We start from the raw sequence: 20,013 nt of genomic DNA on the forward strand, positions 1-20,013 counted from the left end.
GCGCAAACTGGCCTGCTCTGTCCACTGCGAATCATGTGGCGTGTATTTTGAAAGTTAATACACCCGCAAGCAATAACAAGGGTGGCCGCTGGAATCGAATTGTGAACCTCTACACACGCGGCGAATGGAGCGCGCTTACGGCTAGGCCGCGTCACCTCCAAAACTCTGGGCGGTGTAAACTTTCCACGAAGCGGTACTCGTGTTATTGATTCGGGAGGGATGATAAGCAGATTCAACTCCTTACTAGGAAGTATGCTGATATATTTATTTATTGTTTTCCTGGCAAAGCCCCTCTTGAGTCTCAAGACCATGCCAATTTTTGTTTTTTACGTGGTTTATCCTATTGTGCTGTGCCATTTTGTGTCTGGTGTGTAATGTGATGTGCGTAACCTCGTGTATGCAATGTGATCTTTTGAGTGCCATGTGTGTTGTGTCCTGTGAGTGTGGCGCATTGTATTGTGTGGCATTTCATGTGTCAAGTGCTGTGTGTGGTGTATTGTGTGCAGCACGTCATATGACGTGTGCTGGGTGCACTGTTAAGTGTACAGTGTTTTGTGTGGCGAGTTAAGATGCTGTGTGCAGCATCGTCTGTGTTGTGCACTGTGTTTTGTGTGCTGCATTGTGCAGTGTGCGATCAATTGAGGGTAGTGTGTTGTATCCAGTACAGTGTGTGGCACGATGTGTGTCCGTGACGCGTGCCTAGTGCCGCGTTTGGCGTGTGGCGTGTTTGTACAGTGCGGCGTTTTTGTGTATCGGGTCCAGCGTGTGTGGTATGCAATGTTCCGCGCGTTTTGAGTGCAGTGCACCAGTACTGACTGCACGATGGTGACCCCCGAGGAGACGTCCACCTCGCACACACCATCCGAGCAGTCCTTCCCTACCAGGCTGTGCGGGTGAGGCCGGTGCGGGTCATTCTTGCTCACGAGCGACACGCGCACCTTGGCCGGCCCAGTGCAGTTCACCAGCTGCGGCGATAAGTCGTTCGGTCAACTCAATACTCAATAACTTAGCCTCGTGGACAAACACAAATCTCAAACTCAACACGCACATGGCAGATCGTGAGGCTGTCAACGTTAGGAATGTAACGAATCGTCCCCCCGCCCCGTATCAAAATCCACATTCAAGTCACCTTCGCTTTCTAGTTTCCGCTACGCACTCAAAACTCACCTATTTTCCCTAACTCACCCCATGACCCCTTAATCCCCCCCTCATAACCGCCACCACCGTTACTTTTCCCTCTTCATAATTTCATTATAGGGCTATCGCTCATTCCTCGTTCATTCAATCCATTCGTCATCATTTACTGCCATTAATTTCGCTTTCATCGAATTCACGCATCACAGATTTCCCCCATTGCTTCCCCTCATCAATTACATTCACCTCATCTCCACCATTACAATCATCTGTACGATTGTTAGTTTTGTGTAAAGTGCCTTGCATAAGGCGCTATATAAATTATTTCAAGATAATGGAAGTTTACATGCCGGGCGCTGTGCTAACACTTCACCATGAAGTGCAAAATCATGATGGCGTACTGCTGTGATGTAGCGCTACCTGGGAGTTCGTCATCAACACAGCACGTTTCCGTGGTCGGACGTCATCTGGTAGCGTGTCTTCATTACAGCGCATTCGTGGAGCAAGGCATGAAATCACGACAGTGCTGTTTGTTTGTGGCAAGGCCCTCCGCTCACTTGACAGCGCGTCGTCGCGAGAACGCGTGTTGGCGTGATGGGGAATTATCTGGCGGTGTAAAAATGGCACATTGGCCCGTTCATAGCGGCGGTAGGGCTTCATTTGGGAGGGTGTTCTTGTGGTAGGGTGCCACCTAAGAGGGTATCATCATCTTCATGTCATGGTTGCATTTTATTTTGCGCACGGTTGCAATTTACTTTGCTCAGTCGGTGTTAGCCGCTGAGGGCCTGACAGGGTTTCTGTTTACATTCCTGTTGCTGTATGCTCCCCGTACCCTTCCCGTTCCGTTGTAATGTGCACTGACGCTTATTTTAGCGAGGGCGATATTGGCACGTAAAATAAAAATTGATTGATGAAAGAAAATAAGACTAGGCTTTAACAATTCTAGCAATAAAGCAGGTATTAATATGTTCAAACACCAAATTGATACCTATTGCAAGGCATCAAGTCTGCATTAACCACGCATACGTGTGCCAAAACATGCCAGCAAAAATGCTCTGATAATATTGTGATCCTGGCAAATCAGGTCTCACATATGACTGATACCTGCACATACCTGTGTTATGCCATCATCCGACAGTTCATCATCAAGACAATATGTTGTATGTATGTTGACGTCTGATGGTTCGTTGGGTGCCTCACCGTTTGAGGGTTCGTCAGGTGTATCACCTTAATGGTTCTCACCTTAATCGTTCGTCAGGTGTCTCACCATCTGATGGTTTGTCGTGTGTCTCACCTTGACGGCCGGGTATGTCTTGTTGCTGTCCGTGCTTCGATCTCCCAAGATGCTGCCTGCACACCGGCCTTCGCACTCGTAGCGGAAGCGCATGCCGCGCGACTTGGGCTGCTCGTACACCTCCAGCTGTGGCGGCTTCATAGCCAGCATGTTCTCCAGGGCACCTGTGCGCACAGCCCAGACAAAGAGAGCAGAGTCGAACAGGCACGTTTGGGGAAGAATGACAGGGTCGTCTTGTGTTTGAAGAAGATGGAACGTCCAGAGGATAAGTGACTTTGGGTCCAAATATCTCGGTCCACATTAGCCAAATTCGAAAAAATGTATTAACTTGTCTGAATTAAGATGCACTTGTTATAACTTAGTAAAATTATTAAACTTCAGTGTAATGAGGAATTAATAAATTGGTAATGGATATATAAATATATAGCCACTGTAAAAAGAGTTCACCGATTTGTTGACTTGATAATATTTGTGTGAGTGTGGCAAATTTTGATAGCTAATCATGGACTGCATTTTGGCTGCTTTCGTTGAAAAAATTAAGGAAATTATTAAATTAACTCTCCAGATTATGAAGTGAAAATTTCCACAGGTTTTCAGTGACGAATCTAAGACCATAACTAAAATAAAACAAGCCGACTACATTGACACTAATGTAGGCATAGAGGAAGGAGAGTTGGTGTTAGCGAGGAGCTTAACAGGAGGGAGGCAGGCACCAGTAAATTAATTCCAGACATTCATTACAGCAATCCTAAGCCTCGTACATGCTGCATGGAAGTAAATTAATCTGGTCAGGTGGCAAAGTGGTTTAAAGCACAGCTTGCAATCGGAAAAGCTCAACAGTTCAAATCGGGAGTTGACTCAACCCATCGAAGCTCATGGATTGAAAAGAAATTTTGGGCAATCAACAATCATTGCGATAAGGATATAACCCCCCCCCCCCCCCACTTTAGAAATGTGTAATTTCCACCACTGCCCCAAGCTAGGTTTAGTGGGAAACCGATTGCACTTTGACATTTTTTTTTCACATTCAATACAATTAGCTTAAAAGATCGAGGGCAAAAGAAGACTGCTCGCGACGTCTACAAGTATTTATCACCTCAGCCTACTCCATGGTGAGATGCAATGCCCTCGGGTGTTCATTCGTTACCACTCCGTAAATTGATGAAGCTAATTACCGAAGGTGTGACCACCCACAGGAAATATTTAACATACTCAAGGTAAGAACAACACGTGGAACAATTCAGCACTGCCATATATTGTGTCTAAATGCCATCGGTAAACCAAACGGCACGAGCGAGTGTAGCGGAACGCTTTAATAAATGTGCCGATTTTACGTTAAATGAGATGGAAAAATGAATGACGTTAAATTTCACCTCCAATCACTGCATGGGAGTGCTGCGATAACAACTTTATCTCAGTGAATGAGAAAACTAGTGCGGTGTTATGAATCGATGAAATAAAGTGATGTAAAACAACACAAACCCTACCAGGATGAATGCTCGGAAAAAGCCCTGCAAGAGCAAAAATTGCACAACATTAGCAATGAAAACACTTTCATTTTTAAGTAAATAAGCTTTATTTATCCAGGCTACAGCAATTCACAATCATTACCGCTTTTGTCGAAATAGATATAAAAAAAAACACATTTACATAATGTACCCTTGCCTTAGGAATGTGGAAATTTCATTCTTAGGCTCAGATCTGCCAACAGATATGAGCACTGCCTAGCGATCATTTAAAGAGGAAGACAAATTCAACTTTTGATTAAAACCCTTTCACGTTGCAGTTTTTCTTCCGAATCCATTCCAATGACGTACATGTACATCATCAAAACGAAACCGGAAGAAAAACTAAAATAAAATAATGTTATTGGCAATGCGGGAGAGGGCATGTGGCACAGTTTGACGCCAGATATCATAGAGTGCTATGCCTCCAAGTAAAATCAACGAGGAGCCGCTTGTGCGTTCAGATTCATAGGGGAACGGGACCCCTCACACTGCAACTTGCAGACACGTCTCGGAACAGGAAAGGGTTAATGTACACGTACTTTACAGCGTAGCACAGTGGTAACACTTGTGCCTCACAGCCAGAAGGAATCGGGTGAGATTCGTGACTGGGGTGCCTTTCTGAGTGGAGTTTGTATGTTCTCCCCCTGTTCTGGGTTCTCCGGTTTTCACCCATAGCTAACAATAATTATTTAGAATGTCATTGGCATTGGGTCACACATCCCAGTGCTGAAAAATACCTGCATACGACTCAATTGGAGTTAAGCATAGCAACAGTGCCCCTGACTGTGAACTTGGCAGGACCCTCATTAAAGGCTGTATAGAGACTCAGAGGCTTTTCCCAGATAAACAAGCAAAACGATAAGTCATTTTTGACAGTGCGGTGTAATGCTATGCCAAATACACAATAATTATCCCCGAAGTCACCCAGCCACATATTTTGACAGGAAACTTCGTGGTTCTGTAGATTAGGGGATGTGCCAAATATATCTGATAAACATTTTTTTATAAATACGTGGTAAACCCGGAACATAGGCAAATACCAACTAACGATTCAGAATTCGTTACTGGATTACAGCATAAATACTACGTCAATTCGAGCGACGCCCACATTATGTAATCCAAAAAACAAATTAATCATATTGGTTGTTTTAACACGTAGGCTTTCGCGACCAATATTATTCATAATCAACGTTTTTGGGTTTAGATCGCGTTATTTATAAATGTGTCGTAACCCTCCACCACCCGACACGGCCAATCAGTAAAAAAGTGTCACGTTGACAAAAGACAAACAGTTCACTGCTTTAGCCCACTGGTGTGTTGAGGTGTGAAACCACGACATTAACAATTTGAGTACGACGTTTCGCTGGTAATTGCATCCAGCATCATCGGGCAATTCGCCAGAATGGCTAAAGCAGTGAACTATTTGTCTTTTGTCAACGTGACACTTTTTTCCTGATTGGCCGTGTCGGGTGGTGGAGGGTTACGACACATTTATAAATAACGTGATCTAAACCCAAAAACGTTGATTATGAACATATTGGTTGTGTGAAAGCACCAATGTTAAAAAGTAAACTGAAACAAACAAAAAGTCAGTTACTGTCGCGAAATGTGCAATGCATGGGAGAACCGATTTCATACTTGGACATATAAAAAAGAACAAGTGAATTGTGTCAAGGTCAATGGAACAGTTAGATGCAATGTGCGCATATTATGATCAGTTATTCTATTTGTTTCTAAGAACTTTTTAAATGTTTGTTTCACCCTTTACAGCCTGTTGTCAATACCAAGTTACATAATGCACCCCCCCCCACTACTATCTGACTTGCTTGTCAAGTACAACACTTTTGCAAGGCAACACATTGCATCTCTTCTTGACTTAAAGCTTTCGTGACTGCAGGAATTCATATTATTTGGGTCTTTCGGTGAAGTTACATAGATAGGTTCAAAGAAAATAATAAAAACTACGACGTTTCGATCGCAACACAAGCGGTCGTCATCAGGAAAAGGGGGTTAGCCTCTCAAGGCAAACTGTTTATAAAGGTTTAAAATGGGCGTAGCCCAAGTGTCAGCAGCATGGGCGGGGTAGCTAATGTTAATGTAAGGAATTAAAAACGGTGTGCCCCAGCATGTGGGGCGGTGCTGGAAGGTGATGTAGGGCGGTGTAAGAGGTGATGGTAGTCGTGGGCAATGATGGTGCTGGTGGTGGGTTTCCACCAATTAAAAGGGCTGTCAGGTAATCATTGCACCTAGCTTTACACACACACACTGGTGACGGTGGAGGTTGCTGCGAGAGGTGATGGTAGTCGTGGGCAGTGATGGACCTTGTGTTGCGATCGAAACGTCGTAGTTTTTTGTTATTTTCTTTGAATCTATCTACTTTGCACAAGCTATAAAACGCCGGAAGCACGGTATACTGTAGCCACATCAGCACGCGAGTTAACAATTATCTTAAACCTAAGTGAGGGCTTCAAATTATTATTTAACAAAGGTAGCAGACCTGTAGAAGTCTTTATATAGTTACGAGGATTTTTTGGTTTTAGCTGTAAGTCACTGTAAAACGTTAGAAAGTAGGCTATTGCATCAATAAACAAGGAGCTCGTAATCGCTATTATGCAATATATGTTGTTACGTAGGCACGACTCAGCAGTGGCTGTTGTCCGAGTCACCTGGCCACCTTTAGTGACTACTTTGAAATCCATCTTTACAACAATTTGCGTCATATGGCAATGCCACTTCAGAAAATTCTGCAACTTGAATTTCAAAAATTGATTATTTTCATCTCTGTTTTTACCATCATCATTTGTAGTTTTTTTCCTCTCTCTCGTTGGTAGTTTTATTCACTCCATAAGCCTAAATATTCCATTAGTATATGTCACAATTTAGAATAGCGATTCGACTCGGTAATCATATTTATAACATTGTTGTGAATATAACATTCTGCAGTGGCTGGAGGGGTCATCGGAATCCATTACATACAGCATATATATAAAGTAGAAAAATATTATTTCTTACACTTGACTCCATGCATGTATCGTGAGCTTGAGAATCGTATTAAGATATCTGAATCGTATCACCCCTACAGGTTAAGTGCTGAGCATACTGAACACTAGCCAAACACTCACTCACAAATGCTATACACGACCACGGCTAAAATCAACACACCTAAACTCACAGCTCGGCTGATTCGTGCACAAAAAACAAAAAGGCACCCACAAGCAGATGACAACACTGATACGCAAACACCCACGCAATAAAGCCCAAGCACAATTCATGTACAGTAGATACCACAGTATAGATGACAAATTATCCACAATACAACACATCTCATTAGATCTTAGAAGCTAAGCAGGATGGAGCTTGCATTGTTTAAATAGGTGACCCACCATGTATAGCAAATGTTAAGCGGACGTGGGGCTGTCGTTAAAATCAGACAGCAGTCAAGCAAAATCCATCGTTGTACTCTATTTATATGTTCCCAAATCTATGCTCCAAGCCTTCAGCAACCCGTCATGACTAGGATGAAGTATGGACAGATAACCATCATAACCTGCAAGGTACAGGGAGGCCCTCATCCAGTGGTGTATGGCCAAAGGCTGAATACTAGGTGGCACTGATTACAGCACTCAACTAACAATCTGAATAAAGTTTGTTTTATTGTTAGATCACCTAAGTATAAAATGCGTGGCTAAACCGCCACCACCTGCACAGACAATTAGTAAGGTTCCTCACGTAAACAAAACGTGGCAATTAGTTACTTCTTCAGCACACCGGTGTGTTGGGAGAGTAAATCCACAACATTCAATTTGAGTACGACATTTAGCTGGTAACTACATCCAGCATCATCGGGCGATTTTGCTAGAATTCTCCAACACACCTGTGGGCTGAAGTAGTAACTAGTTGGCACGTTTCGTTTACGTGACACACCTTACTAATTGGCTATGTCGGGTGGTGGCGGCTTTAACGACACATTTATACTTACACAATCTAAACCAAAAAAACCTTGATTATGAATAATATTGGTCGCCAAAGCCTACGTGTCAAACTAACAATATGAAGGCTGCAATTGCTAAAATCACTACGACTGTGTGGGATAGTGCACATAAGCTGTCTTTCTATGGAGACAGCTCATGTGCACTATCACAGCGGTCTTGTCTGGAAAAAAACTGAGACCCACGCTGAACTTCAGCTTCTGGCCTTTGAATCCATGTCCATGCAGAGGATGCCATATGTGTTATTGCAGCACAGGAAAGAAATTTGTAAGTTTGGAATAGAATGCGGCAAACACAGTGCTGTAGATGTAATCTGGAAGAAGAGGCTGTGACAGACGGGGCACGTGTGCAGGATGGAGGAGTCTGTGGGTTACCAATACAAGCAGAAAAAGTGGCACCCAGAGGTCGGTGAATCCAACTTAAGATAGTAGGATACTGGTACGAATTGGTGGTCAAGTAATTTGGCAAAAGCAGGGTGTGATGGCATTACTTGATCTAGATTACTTAAACGCGACACACACCAGCAAGGATACAGGCACGACATTTGCTAGGCTTCTGTTAAATCTACAGCCAAACCGGCTAAGATATTTGACAACAAAAAGATGGAATCTTGCAGAGCTGGTTTTTTTTGCAAGCACGCAAATGCTGTGCATGGATACACTAAAAAAGCTTGCATGCGCACATATTGCTGGAAACATTTATAGATAACTTTAAAAACATAATATACCGTGTAATTACAGCACACACCAATAGGTTTACGGAGGGCGGGGGAAGGGGCTAAAGTCCCAGGGATATATTCTACGTAGTGTAGGTACCCTTATTCAATAACGACAAAGAATAGCCCCTGTTGTGGGGTCTTCTTTGCTGTGCAAGGCACACAGAAAATTTCCCCTTTTGCCCCCCCCCCTTCCCCTGGGAGGCCCTGACTATACACAGTACCTGAATATACAACTTAATTTTTATGCAAAATCATGCATTTTTCTTGCTTTTATCATTCCATGAAAATCATGCCATCAGTCATGTAAAAAATTTTATATTTGGAACTCTCGATTTAAAGCTTTCGTGACTGCAGGGATTCATCTTCTTGGTTCTTTCGGTAAAGTCACGTAGAAGGGAAATAATAAAATAATAATAATAAAACATAATAAAATAATTATATACCGAAAGAACCAAGAAGATTTGGAACTCTCTTAAGTGTACCATCGACCACCTAGTCTGAAAAAGTGCCATATGAGATCACAGAACCACTTAAAAATTCCCTTTAAATGTCTCATTATTCATACTAGGATCACGCTTTCAAGAGGCCTGCAAATACATTGTGGCATGCCAATAAACTAAGTGAAAAGAAACTCAATGTAAAGTTTGTCGATGCAGTCATTGGTGACAGGGCTGAGACCACCAGCTCCATTCCCTTGAGAATCCGTGTAATTATGCATGGATTTTCAGATAATTTCCAGGATCTTTGTGATGTCGGCAAAAATTCCAATATTTGTCCATCATGCTAATGATTACCGTTGTGGTTCCACAAACTAATATGGGAAGAAAATGCATAGAATTTGCATAACTAAAAACGATTTCTACATACAACGATGAAAACGTGTTTTAAACATGTAATTTTATGGAATTTGTACTGCTTGTACTGTGGAATGACCACTATTATTCGCATATTATGCTGAAAACCCTTGTTCAAAATTTTAAACCTTGTAAAACTGACAAAATATGGAATACAATAAAAAACCAAGTCAAAATGGGTTGGGATCGATGTTACCATTATCATCTCTCATCACCGCATCACGCTGGGCAGGCAATGCAGATCACAAACGGTCCGTTTTGCACTTTGTTGAGAGAAGCAAAGACTTTTGGCTAGAACCCACAACAATAACAATCAAATAGCACACTGCAATGCTTATGTTTTGGCATTGCTTTGCCGTGCTTTGCAGTGTTTCGCATGTGGTTAGGAAGCAAAAGTGCCAGCAAGATATTTTAAACGGTTACACACTTGCTAGTCATCAATGCCTCATTGTCCAGAATAAGTCACCCGATAAAGTGTTTACTTATCCGATGGAAAACATGCGACGTGTAAGTATTGTGATGCATTAGCATGAATAAGCAACAGCACTCCATCAAGGCCGCTTAGATTTTTGATAAAACGATACGTGCTGACGAAAAATGTGTTTAATGAGAGGACTATGAGGGCTTATTTTGTTCCCGTCAAAAAACATTTGGCAAAAACGGAATTCGAAAGGTCTTTCTTTGCTGAGACAGTGCCCTTGCCTTCTCATTAAGAGGTTTATCTCATAGTTCGATACTGTAATTTGTCCACCAGTACACAGTACTGTTTACCAACATCTGCTTGTACTTGAGGACTACAAATTGCAGTGAAGCGTTCCACCCTTCTTAGACCCATCATAAAACCAAATTTCATTGTATTTTATGTATAAATCTATTGATGTATTTTATAATCGTTTACAGAATCGTTTAGAGATTACAAAGGTCATTAAATAATCGCTCCAGTTACATTTTTATCACAATCTAAGCGATTGGCATTCCATGAAGTTCAAACTACGCGGCGCGTTCGAATGCGATTGTTAAGTGAAAACCCGTAACATTGCACTGGGCTCAAAGTGAAATTCATACTGTTCGCAATCATGGCACCAAATACTGACATAAAAATAATTATTCCAGGCATTCTCAATCGACCAATGGATGAAGGCCTACCAAAACCATGTTGCTCATGGGGTATTTTATTTTCCATACTTTACCATGCTGGTTGGCATGGGTTGAAGGGAGGGCAGGACCAGTTCTGACATCACTTGCCACTGATGCTAGTCGTGCCACGGAATCAAACTCATGTCTCCAGGTTTACAGTGTGACGTGCTAACCACTGTACCACCGCTCCACGAACTGATATAAAATGTCTTCCACACTGTCCCTTTCATCACATGAGGTAAGTTACCACTGAAAGTAAAGCTTGAAGACAACACTGTTATTGTTATGGGAGGTATTATTTTTTTAAGTGGTAATTATTGTTATGGCCTATGTGGGATGGTAGACCCAGTTGACCATTACATTGAATTTAAATACACGCCTTCTGATAGCAAATTGTATATGGTACTCTAACCAGTGCCACCTGGCAGCTTGTAAAATTAAAGTACGTTGGAATCAACTAGTACAAAAGCTATTAGTTGAGGTAATGACCAAGAAACATGACATAAAACAATTTTACTACAAATATATAAAGCGCGTGCAATCGTGCAATGTACTTTTTAAAGTGAATACATTAACTTGCATTGAATCAAATGTGTTATATTGTAGCCGGCTTATCTCTCGTGCTCTTTAACCTTGGCAAATTCAACAGTTTACAAGTAACCTTTGTATCTTAAAGCCACCAATGCAGAACACGTGTTAGCGTGCATCTGTATTTACCTGCCGAATTCAAATACAGGACTCACATCGATCATGTGTTGTAAATGTAGAGTCCTTTTGTCAATCCGCAGGTGGATGCGGGCCTCCCCACAAGGTGCAGTTGGTGAGGGTGTTTTGACCATACTTCAACCACGCTCATCAGTGCGGTTTGGTGAAGGCAGAGAGCATAATTGTTGGATCAAAGTATAATACCCCGCGTTACGATGGTCCGACTTACGATATTTCGATCTTACGATGGCGATACGACAAAATTGTAAAAGGTTTTAAATTTCGCGCGGCAGGCAAACGCAGCAACGTACGAATCTTGGCGAGTACAGTACAATGATACGTTACGATACGTTCAATGCATGTATGATACGTAGCTTTAGCGATTTCATGTTAGGGTTACCACGATACGATACGTTCAATGCATGTTAAAACTTTTTTAGAGCAGATAGAATTGTTTCCTGAAAAAATGTATATTAAATTGCAGTTCATATAGGTAGGCTAAGAATTTACCTTGTTTTTTTTTACTTTACATTTCACTGTGCAATACAGTATTGTAATTAATAAATACGTACAGTATATAGTTTATACAGTAAGGTACTGTAAATTGCTGTTTTGCTAAATTATCACCATTCTTTAAGACTCCTGGGTAGGCTAGGCCATCTTCGACTTACGATATTTTGACTTACGATGGGGTCGTCGTAACGCATCTTCATCGTAAGTAGAGGACTACCTGTACCTTGATTGATGTTTCTGCAGTATCCTCTGCTGACAACAGATCCAAAGCAGCCTACAACAATCACTGTATTATGCACAACGGTTGCCTATGCACCTTCCAAGCTCACTCCTGCATAGTTTCTGAGATCTCGATTAGAGCTAGCACATTCTGGGTGACTTGGTAATCGGCAAGCATAATCGTGCACAGATTTACTACATCACCATGGAGTCTAGATAGAGGCACATCGGCAATCATCAAGATTGTACTGCAGGGCTGTGACGTGGGCTTGAAAATGTTAAGACCCGTGAGCGAATAACTCCTCGTGTGTATGGAGTTTGCTCCGGCGATTCCCTTACACGTGCAGTCAATATGAATGGATTTATAAATGTGTCGTAACCCTCCACCACCCGACACGGCCAAACAGTAAAAAATGTGTCACGTTTTTCAAAGGACAAAATAATTCACTTCTTTAGCCGACCGGGGTGCTGAAGAGAGAATCAAGAGCATTTTAAAATAAAAAATTTGGGCCAAAAAACCTATATTATGAAAAATATTGGTCGCGAAAGCCTACGTTAAATTGAATATGGATGCAATTGGTCAAATCAGACCTGGGGTTAATTATAATTACCATCACAACGGTATTGTTAGCTGAGATTGCAATTATGGTACATTGCCATTAATTCAAAATTAGTGAACCCAGGTATGTGGCAAATATCCCAAAGTAGGCCCTCCTGAAACAGTCTTGGTGCAGCTAATCTGGCTGTGACGGTCCCACCTGATGACGGAGACTTGTGTTGCCTCCGAAACGTCGTGATTTTTGTTTTATTTTATTTTCATTAATTTTGATGTTTTACCTACGTGACTTTACCGAAAAAACCTAAGAATAGAATAGTCTTGGGACAAGGTGGCGCCTTGCTGGATATTACTTTATACACACACACATACTTTTAAACTATTAACACACTATTTGCAGTATTGTACTTGTAACGACAGAGGTTAAGCGTTTCGAATTTCCATTTTAAACTTGCAGGTCTGAATGACTGTGCAATGAATGTATCGCAAATGCTTCATTATCGAGACAATTTAACACAAGTGTAGATTGTACAGTGCATTTAAGCCTCATCATATTTCGCACACACATTATTGTAACAATGCACCATCATGGGTCACATTTAAAAATACAAAGTTTTAACTGCAACATTCAGTCCACAGCCTATGCTCCTTAATGACAAACAGGTCATCATAACACTGTATTCGGCGTGGTGCGCGGTGAATTATAACACTATACTGTACTATGAACTCAAGATAACCTGAGTTCGACTCGCGGTTGCAGCTAACCTTAGCGGCGATAACTAAACCACGACCGGCCGCTCTCTCCCTTCACCAATCCACACTGACTAACCACGGCATGGGAGGACCTTCATCCCAACAGCGAACCGACAAGGGGCAGTAACATCAATACAGGATTATTACAAGCAATGTGTCCAAAATAGCCCAATCTCGTATGTGCACCCTGAAGGAAATATTACATGCATACCGTGTTGAGTAGAGCTTCGGATGACAATAAGGTCTATATTTAGCGATCCCACGACGCGTGTGCATTGAGAGCCGGCGATCAGGTTCCCGAGTGCAATGGAACGAGCCACACACACACACGGCACAGAACTTGTGCTGTAAGCCTGTAACGTAATTAGTGGCGATGCTGTCATGTACTGCAATGTAACTTAAGCAGCACCAGCGGCATCGCGGTGGGTGACACTTCGCAAATGAGTCACCCACGATGTGTGTCGAGCCCAACAAACAGAAGCAACACCGCCTTGGTGTGTTAAGACAATTCAAAAGTCCATCGAGGTCGTGCGTGAACCAAACGTCTCTGTGAATGTCTTTGTGCCAAGCATTGTTTGGCCAAGGCTCAATGTACCACAATTGTACATCTGCAGCCATTTGTAAAGCCACTGCTGAATGAGGGGCCTGCCCAAGCCGTGTGGCGGGGTTATTTTGCCATACTTTCACCGTGCTGGTCAAGGTGGGGCAGCAGATAAGTGCATGACAGCAATTGCTTTGGATGGGCTGTCTTCTGTTGTTAACCACACAGAGACTACAACGCCTTCTTGGTTCTTTCGGTAAAGTCGCAAAAATAAAATAATAAAAATAAAACATGTTTTATTTTTTTTATTTTATTATTTCCCTTCTACGTAACTTTACCGAAAGAACCATGAAGATGAATCCCTGCAGTCACGAAAGCTTTAAATCGAAACTACAACGCCTGTTATGCATGGATAATTACGGGCGGTTTTGGTCATAACGCGTTCAATACATTACACAATCCATATTACTATCGAGTTTCGTGTGAAACGTTAGTGCACACATATCCTATTCATAACAGCATGCATGAAGGAAATAACTTAACCAAGTGAAAGTCGGCACACGTCTCCCTGATTGACATTATCGGTGGCCATGACAACATCGTTGGGTAATTCCAGATTTTGATGACCAGAGCCAATCCTGCCAATAGGGACAGGCAAATATTGACAACTAAAAGTTGTATAACTAACTAACACACACTAACACACACACTGCAACTGATAATTGCATCTCGCAAACGAGCTTTGTGGTTAGCCAAACAGCGGTGGTGGAAATTCCACGTCCCTAGTGCCCCCCGTGTCCCTGGACACAACTGGATTTCCACAAAGTGGGAACATCGTAGTAGCTTCGTAAATATTTACACCATTGGAACCTCATTTGCCAGTAAAAAATATGATAATAGTTTTTTTACCCTTTTATCTGGCAACAAAACTGACATCTTTTTTACAAGAAGTCATGTTTGCAAAGACCACAATACCTGCAGTCAATGCAAAAAAAAACATAACTCTGATAATGTATGCACTGTCCTTGAAGTTGATTGGTCCACACCCGAAACAGCTTTCCTTACCAATTATCATATTATCTTAAACCAATTATCATATTTTTCTACTGGCAAATGAGGTTCCAATGGTGTAAATGCTTACCCCGAGCTCTCCTACTCTGATGGTGCATTGTCTTTGAGTTGTGCGCTTTTTGGCGTCATCTGGTCCAACACCATGTGAGACTAGGCTCTAAGGAAAGCTGTCTCGGGTGTGGACCAATCAACTTCAAGGACAGTGCATACATTATCAGAGTTATGTTTTTTGTTTGCATTACGACTGCAGGTATTGTGGTCTATGCAAACATGACTCCTTGTAAAAAAAAAGGTGTCAGTTTTGTTGCCAGATAAAAGGGTAAAAAAAACAATTATCAGCTTCGTAAATGACTGCACTTTCTGAAACTCTAAAGCCCAAATATGCTATGTGCTAGTTGAAATTGTACGTTCTCCTATGAAGGATCCCTGGCTCACCAGAAGATGATCCACTATAAACTTCCCACTGTGTGATCATCTGCTTTACAGCGTGACACAACAAAAAGACACCCTTAGGTCTCACAGTACATTTGTGGACATTCAACATTTCTCTGGCCAGTTCAGGTCTAACCAGTAAGCTTTCCTGTATATTTGTTGATTAGGTCACTCGGTCAAATACACTGCGCGGTGTATAATGTAACTTACAACACGTCTGACACTACGTGTATAAGTTACAGTACAACAATGGTTGAAATTCCACATTACCATAGCGGTTGCCAGTATCACCATCAGCGATCAAACCGCGACTGACTCTGCATCAAACGTTTGGGCTACTCAATGTCATCGACCGCTGCAGTAAGTCCCCACGACGATCTGCGCGGCGGCTATTTAACAAAACACGGCAATTAAAAAGATATACAACTTAAACAATCGACGTCTTACGGCACGTAAACAACAGCAATCCGTACTCACCGCCAGGCCCAACCATCCGAATCGCAAACTTATCCATGTGCGCGCGTGTAAGGCGGAGGCGGTGGGAAAACAATCCAAGCTAACGACGCCGCTACCTCACGAACATTAACCTCCGGCAGAAGTAGAAAAACAAACAAATGTACTCCAAATAATTAAGAGATTAATAAAACCAAAGTAAACACGGAGGTCGTCACAACCCCCACGCAACGAAAAAAAAATTCCCCCCCTCCTCCTCCTCCTCACTCTGCCGCGACGCGGATGTGGACAGGCCGCGGCGCGCGTTTGCATTTCGCAGCGCGGATAAGCGCGCCTCGCGACGCTACCGCTGCGCGCGGTTGGTTGCGGGGGCCGCGACCACGTGGTTGGGCGGCAGCGAATCGCGGGCGGCGCGACTCATGCGTCGCGTCACTATCCGAACTGGGAGATTGGAGAGAGGGGTGGGGAGGGGGTGGGGAGGGGGTTGGAAGGGGGGGGGGTGATTCACCGCCATCCGTTGTGAGTCGCGGTATTCCTCCGCGCGGGAAATGTAGTCACCCGCCGCAGCCCCCCCTCTCGGCTGGATTAATAGCTGGCAGATATTTAAAAAAAAAACAATGATGTCATTTAAATATTGTTTGGGTCTTGCGGTAAAGTCACGGATACGGTTCAAATAAAGTAACAAAAAAAAAATACGACGTTTCGATCACAACACAAGCGATCGTCATCAGGAGGAAAGGAATTTGTTCAGCACTTTGATTCGATATTCGTCGTCGGCCGTGGTCAACTCCACTGCTGGATGAAGGCCTCGCCGTCTCTCACCGTTGTTAATAATCCACCTGGCAAGCAAATGTTCGCCGGTTCTATTCCATCTCGCAGTTGAAACGAGCGTCTTGAACCACACCAAACCACACAATCTCCGCTGTCGCTATGGGCCCAGCTGTGTTAAAAGGGCATCGTTACACTGGCGTGTGTGGTGGGGTCAAGTGTGGTGGGTACGGTGACTTCTCACGGCTTCCATCGCATCTGGCCGACGTGGAAGAGCAGGCCAAGATACCCTGATCGAGCGGAGGCTGTCTCGCCAGCAGGGACGTGGGAAAAGTCATTGCTATTCTGAAACTTTATGTTAAAACGCACGTGAAGTACTGTTATCACTCCGGCCAAGTTCCCTTTCGGGCCAATTGTTTTTTTTTAAACGTTCACTCGAAATATATTCTTGGTTCTTTCGGTAAAGTCACGTAGAAGGGAAATAATAAAATTATAAAACAATACAATTCTCACGACGTTTCGACTGCAACACAAGCAATCATCATGATGAGATGCTAATTGCTTGTGTTGCAGTCAAAACGTCGTGAGAATTTTATTGTTTTATAATTTTATTATTTCCCCTCTACGTGACTTTACCGAAAGAACCAAGAATATGAATCCCTGCAGCCACGAAAGCTTTAAATCAAAAGTTCACTCGAAATGTTCGTGGATGCACTGGCACCAGCCATTGTAATGTGCACGTGGTAGTGCAGCGGTCAACGCCACACTGCACTACGAACCCGGCCACCAGAGTTCGATTCCCGCTCACGGCCAACACCGGTGACGATTAGCTGAACCAGTCCCGGGCCCTCCCCTAGGTCGACTCAGCCTCAAATGAGTACCATGGTGCAGTGTGTAAACATCGCCACTGGGGAGACAAAGGCGGTCGGGCGTGGTGCTGGCCACCCACCCCCCTAGTGTACCGTGCCGGCCTTCATAGGTGCTCGCTAACAGCACTTGCCCCTACAGTCTGTTAAGGCTATACGGGGGAACTTTGACTTTGACCAGCCATTGTAGCGTGACATGGTCCAGATAAAACTCAGCGAAGGCCAATGGCTCAATTTCTCGTTCTGTGCACAGAGAAGACAACTTAATCTTATTGTTATTGTTTTTGCTACTTTATGGCTTAGCTATTTTTAGGTGCTTGCAGCATTTAATTTGAAAGCACAACCTGCTCCAAGACAGGCTTTTGTGTCTCACGGGAGTGCAATTTCAGGCACGAGGAAATGCATTCCAGGCCACTTATTCCAATATCATAGCAACGAGGGGTTGAATCTTCTTGACTGACATTTAGAAACAACAGTACAAAATGCAATTTTACCAGTTGGCTCAAGAGGTTCGAGAGCGCTAAAACTTTTGATGAAAGCAATTGTCCTATGAATCGAGTTGCCCCCGCCATAGGAATGTGGAATTTCCACAGCTGGCTCAGGCCTGTAATGTTGACTTTAGTTCGGACATCCCTTTGACCTGTGGTTAAGCCAGCCCCGCAAGCGGAGTGAGTTGGTGGTCTCAGCACGGTCACCAATGACTTCACGCACACACAAAAACAGTGACAATAAATTTGATTTTGCACTTAATTTGGCTAAATTGCACATGCGCGGTTGGCCACGTGCGGTGCGAAAGAAGTTCAACATACCTGTAAATACATGCGATGAACACCGCTCGCATATGCATAGCGGGCGAGAAATGGAGCATGCCATTATACCTTGAAGAGGAAAGTTAGTGACAGCTATGATGGATCAGAAACATGGGCACAGCAGCGGCTGCCCTTACAGAGACGACATGACGCATGTATGAGGAGCATGAGAGTACATTAAAATAAATGAATTGTTCGATCCCTCTACATCTGCACGTGCAAGCAGACCCACAATGTCACACTACGCCACCTGGCTGACAACAAAGGGGCCGTCCATAAATGACGTCACGCGATTTTGGACGATTTTTTACCCACCCCCCCCCCTCGTTACACGGCGTCACAAAAAGTCAGACCCCCCCCCCCTCAAATATGACGTCACAAAGCTCTGCCCCCCCCCCCAATAAAACATGCTTCAAATCGCTTAATACTATTGTCATTGTAGTGCGTATTTAATGTGGCGCTGCACTCTGATGTTGTAGGAGAAAACATTTATTAAAAGTATATTTAATTAAGTAGAACGTGTTGTCTACATGTATTTAAAGTTGCGCATTTTGATGTGACGTCACATTTCTCACCCCCCCCCCCCTCGTCACACATCGTCACAAATGTCTGACTCCCCCCCACTTAGGTGCGTGACGTCATTTATGGACGGCGCTAAAGCACCGCGCATCGTTTCATTTAAAGTGTTGACAACTCGTATCGATTACAACAACTTCGATCGTACTGTTTCTTACTGGCCGCTTTGACGTTTTGGGCCTTTGGACCTGTGCTCAGCAACTGTGATGTAACAATAAAAAAATCGCCAGTGTAAACAAAGTACGATGTTTTTACTGGTAGGAACCTCCTGGTTACACCAGTCCACAAGGGATTATTGTGTCCGTCGTGCAGGGAAGGGCTGGGTGGGGAGGGAGGGGCTGGTTGGGGAGGGGAGGGTGGGGAGGGGCTGGGTGGGGAGGGTGGAGCTGGGTGGGGAGAGGAGGGTGGGGAGGGGCTGGGTGGGGAGGGCGGGGAGAGGCTGGGTGGGGAGGGTGGGGCTGGGTGGGAGGTGGGAGGGGTGGGACTGGGTGGGGAGGTGCTGGTCACCCCGTGGTGCCCTTATAAAACTCAACGTTTAACCTACTCACGCCGGCTTGTGCCCGCCCTCACAGTCGGGCATATTTGCGGAATACACCACGCCGCCGTTGACCCTGGCCATTGACCGAGCAACCCAACGTTCCTACCAGCTCCCTCTGCAGGAATGTGTTTTGAATATTTGTATGCATTTGGAAGGCATTGCCTGCAGCCGCTAGAGGGCGATGCTACTCCACATTCACCGCAATGTTCTACAAAGCAATATCGCTACTGGAGTTGTAAAAACAGTACAGTACTGTAAACTAAAATTCATATCGTGGTGATATCTCGATATATCGTGGCAGTATCGCTCTACTGGTTTAGTGTTATGTATGTGAATATGTTGTGGTGACATCGCGATATATCGCGGCGACAAATCGTTTCTGTTCGTGGCGATAGTACAGTTGTGCATCTTTGGCGATAGTTAGAAATCGTGGGAATTTTCGAGCTGTATCATGGCAATTGGCGCGATGTCGTCTTAATTATCGCGATATATCCCGGTTATTGTCGCGATAGTGTCAATTATCGCGATAAATCGTGTTAATTATCGCGATATATCGTGTTAATTATCGCGATAAATCGT

The 20,013-nt window shown here is 43.6% G+C and overlaps 1 protein-coding gene across 1 annotated transcript in view; it reads right to left on the reverse strand.

The window, feature by feature from the left end:
* Positions 1 to 16,160, reverse strand: part of LOC144734717 (uncharacterized) — a 29,445-nt gene extending 13,285 nt beyond the window's left edge. Inside the window, exons 1-4 of the mRNA XM_078617046.1 lie at positions 15,902 to 16,160; positions 3,916 to 3,939; positions 2,429 to 2,592; positions 817 to 965 (exon numbers count right to left, since the gene is read on the reverse strand). Of these exons, the coding sequence (XP_078473172.1) occupies positions 817 to 965; positions 2,429 to 2,592; positions 3,916 to 3,939; positions 15,902 to 15,938 (374 nt within the window). The 5' untranslated portion in view covers positions 15,939 to 16,160. The remainder of the gene's footprint in view (positions 1 to 816; positions 966 to 2,428; positions 2,593 to 3,915; positions 3,940 to 15,901) is intronic.
* Between the last annotated feature and the right edge of the window lie 3,853 nt (positions 16,161 to 20,013).

This window comes from Lampetra planeri, chromosome 52 (genome assembly GCF_965212315.1).
Source record: "Lampetra planeri chromosome 52, kcLamPlan1.2.h2, whole genome shotgun sequence".
In the NCBI taxonomy this organism is placed as follows: Eukaryota; Metazoa; Chordata; class Hyperoartia; order Petromyzontiformes; family Petromyzontidae; genus Lampetra; species Lampetra planeri.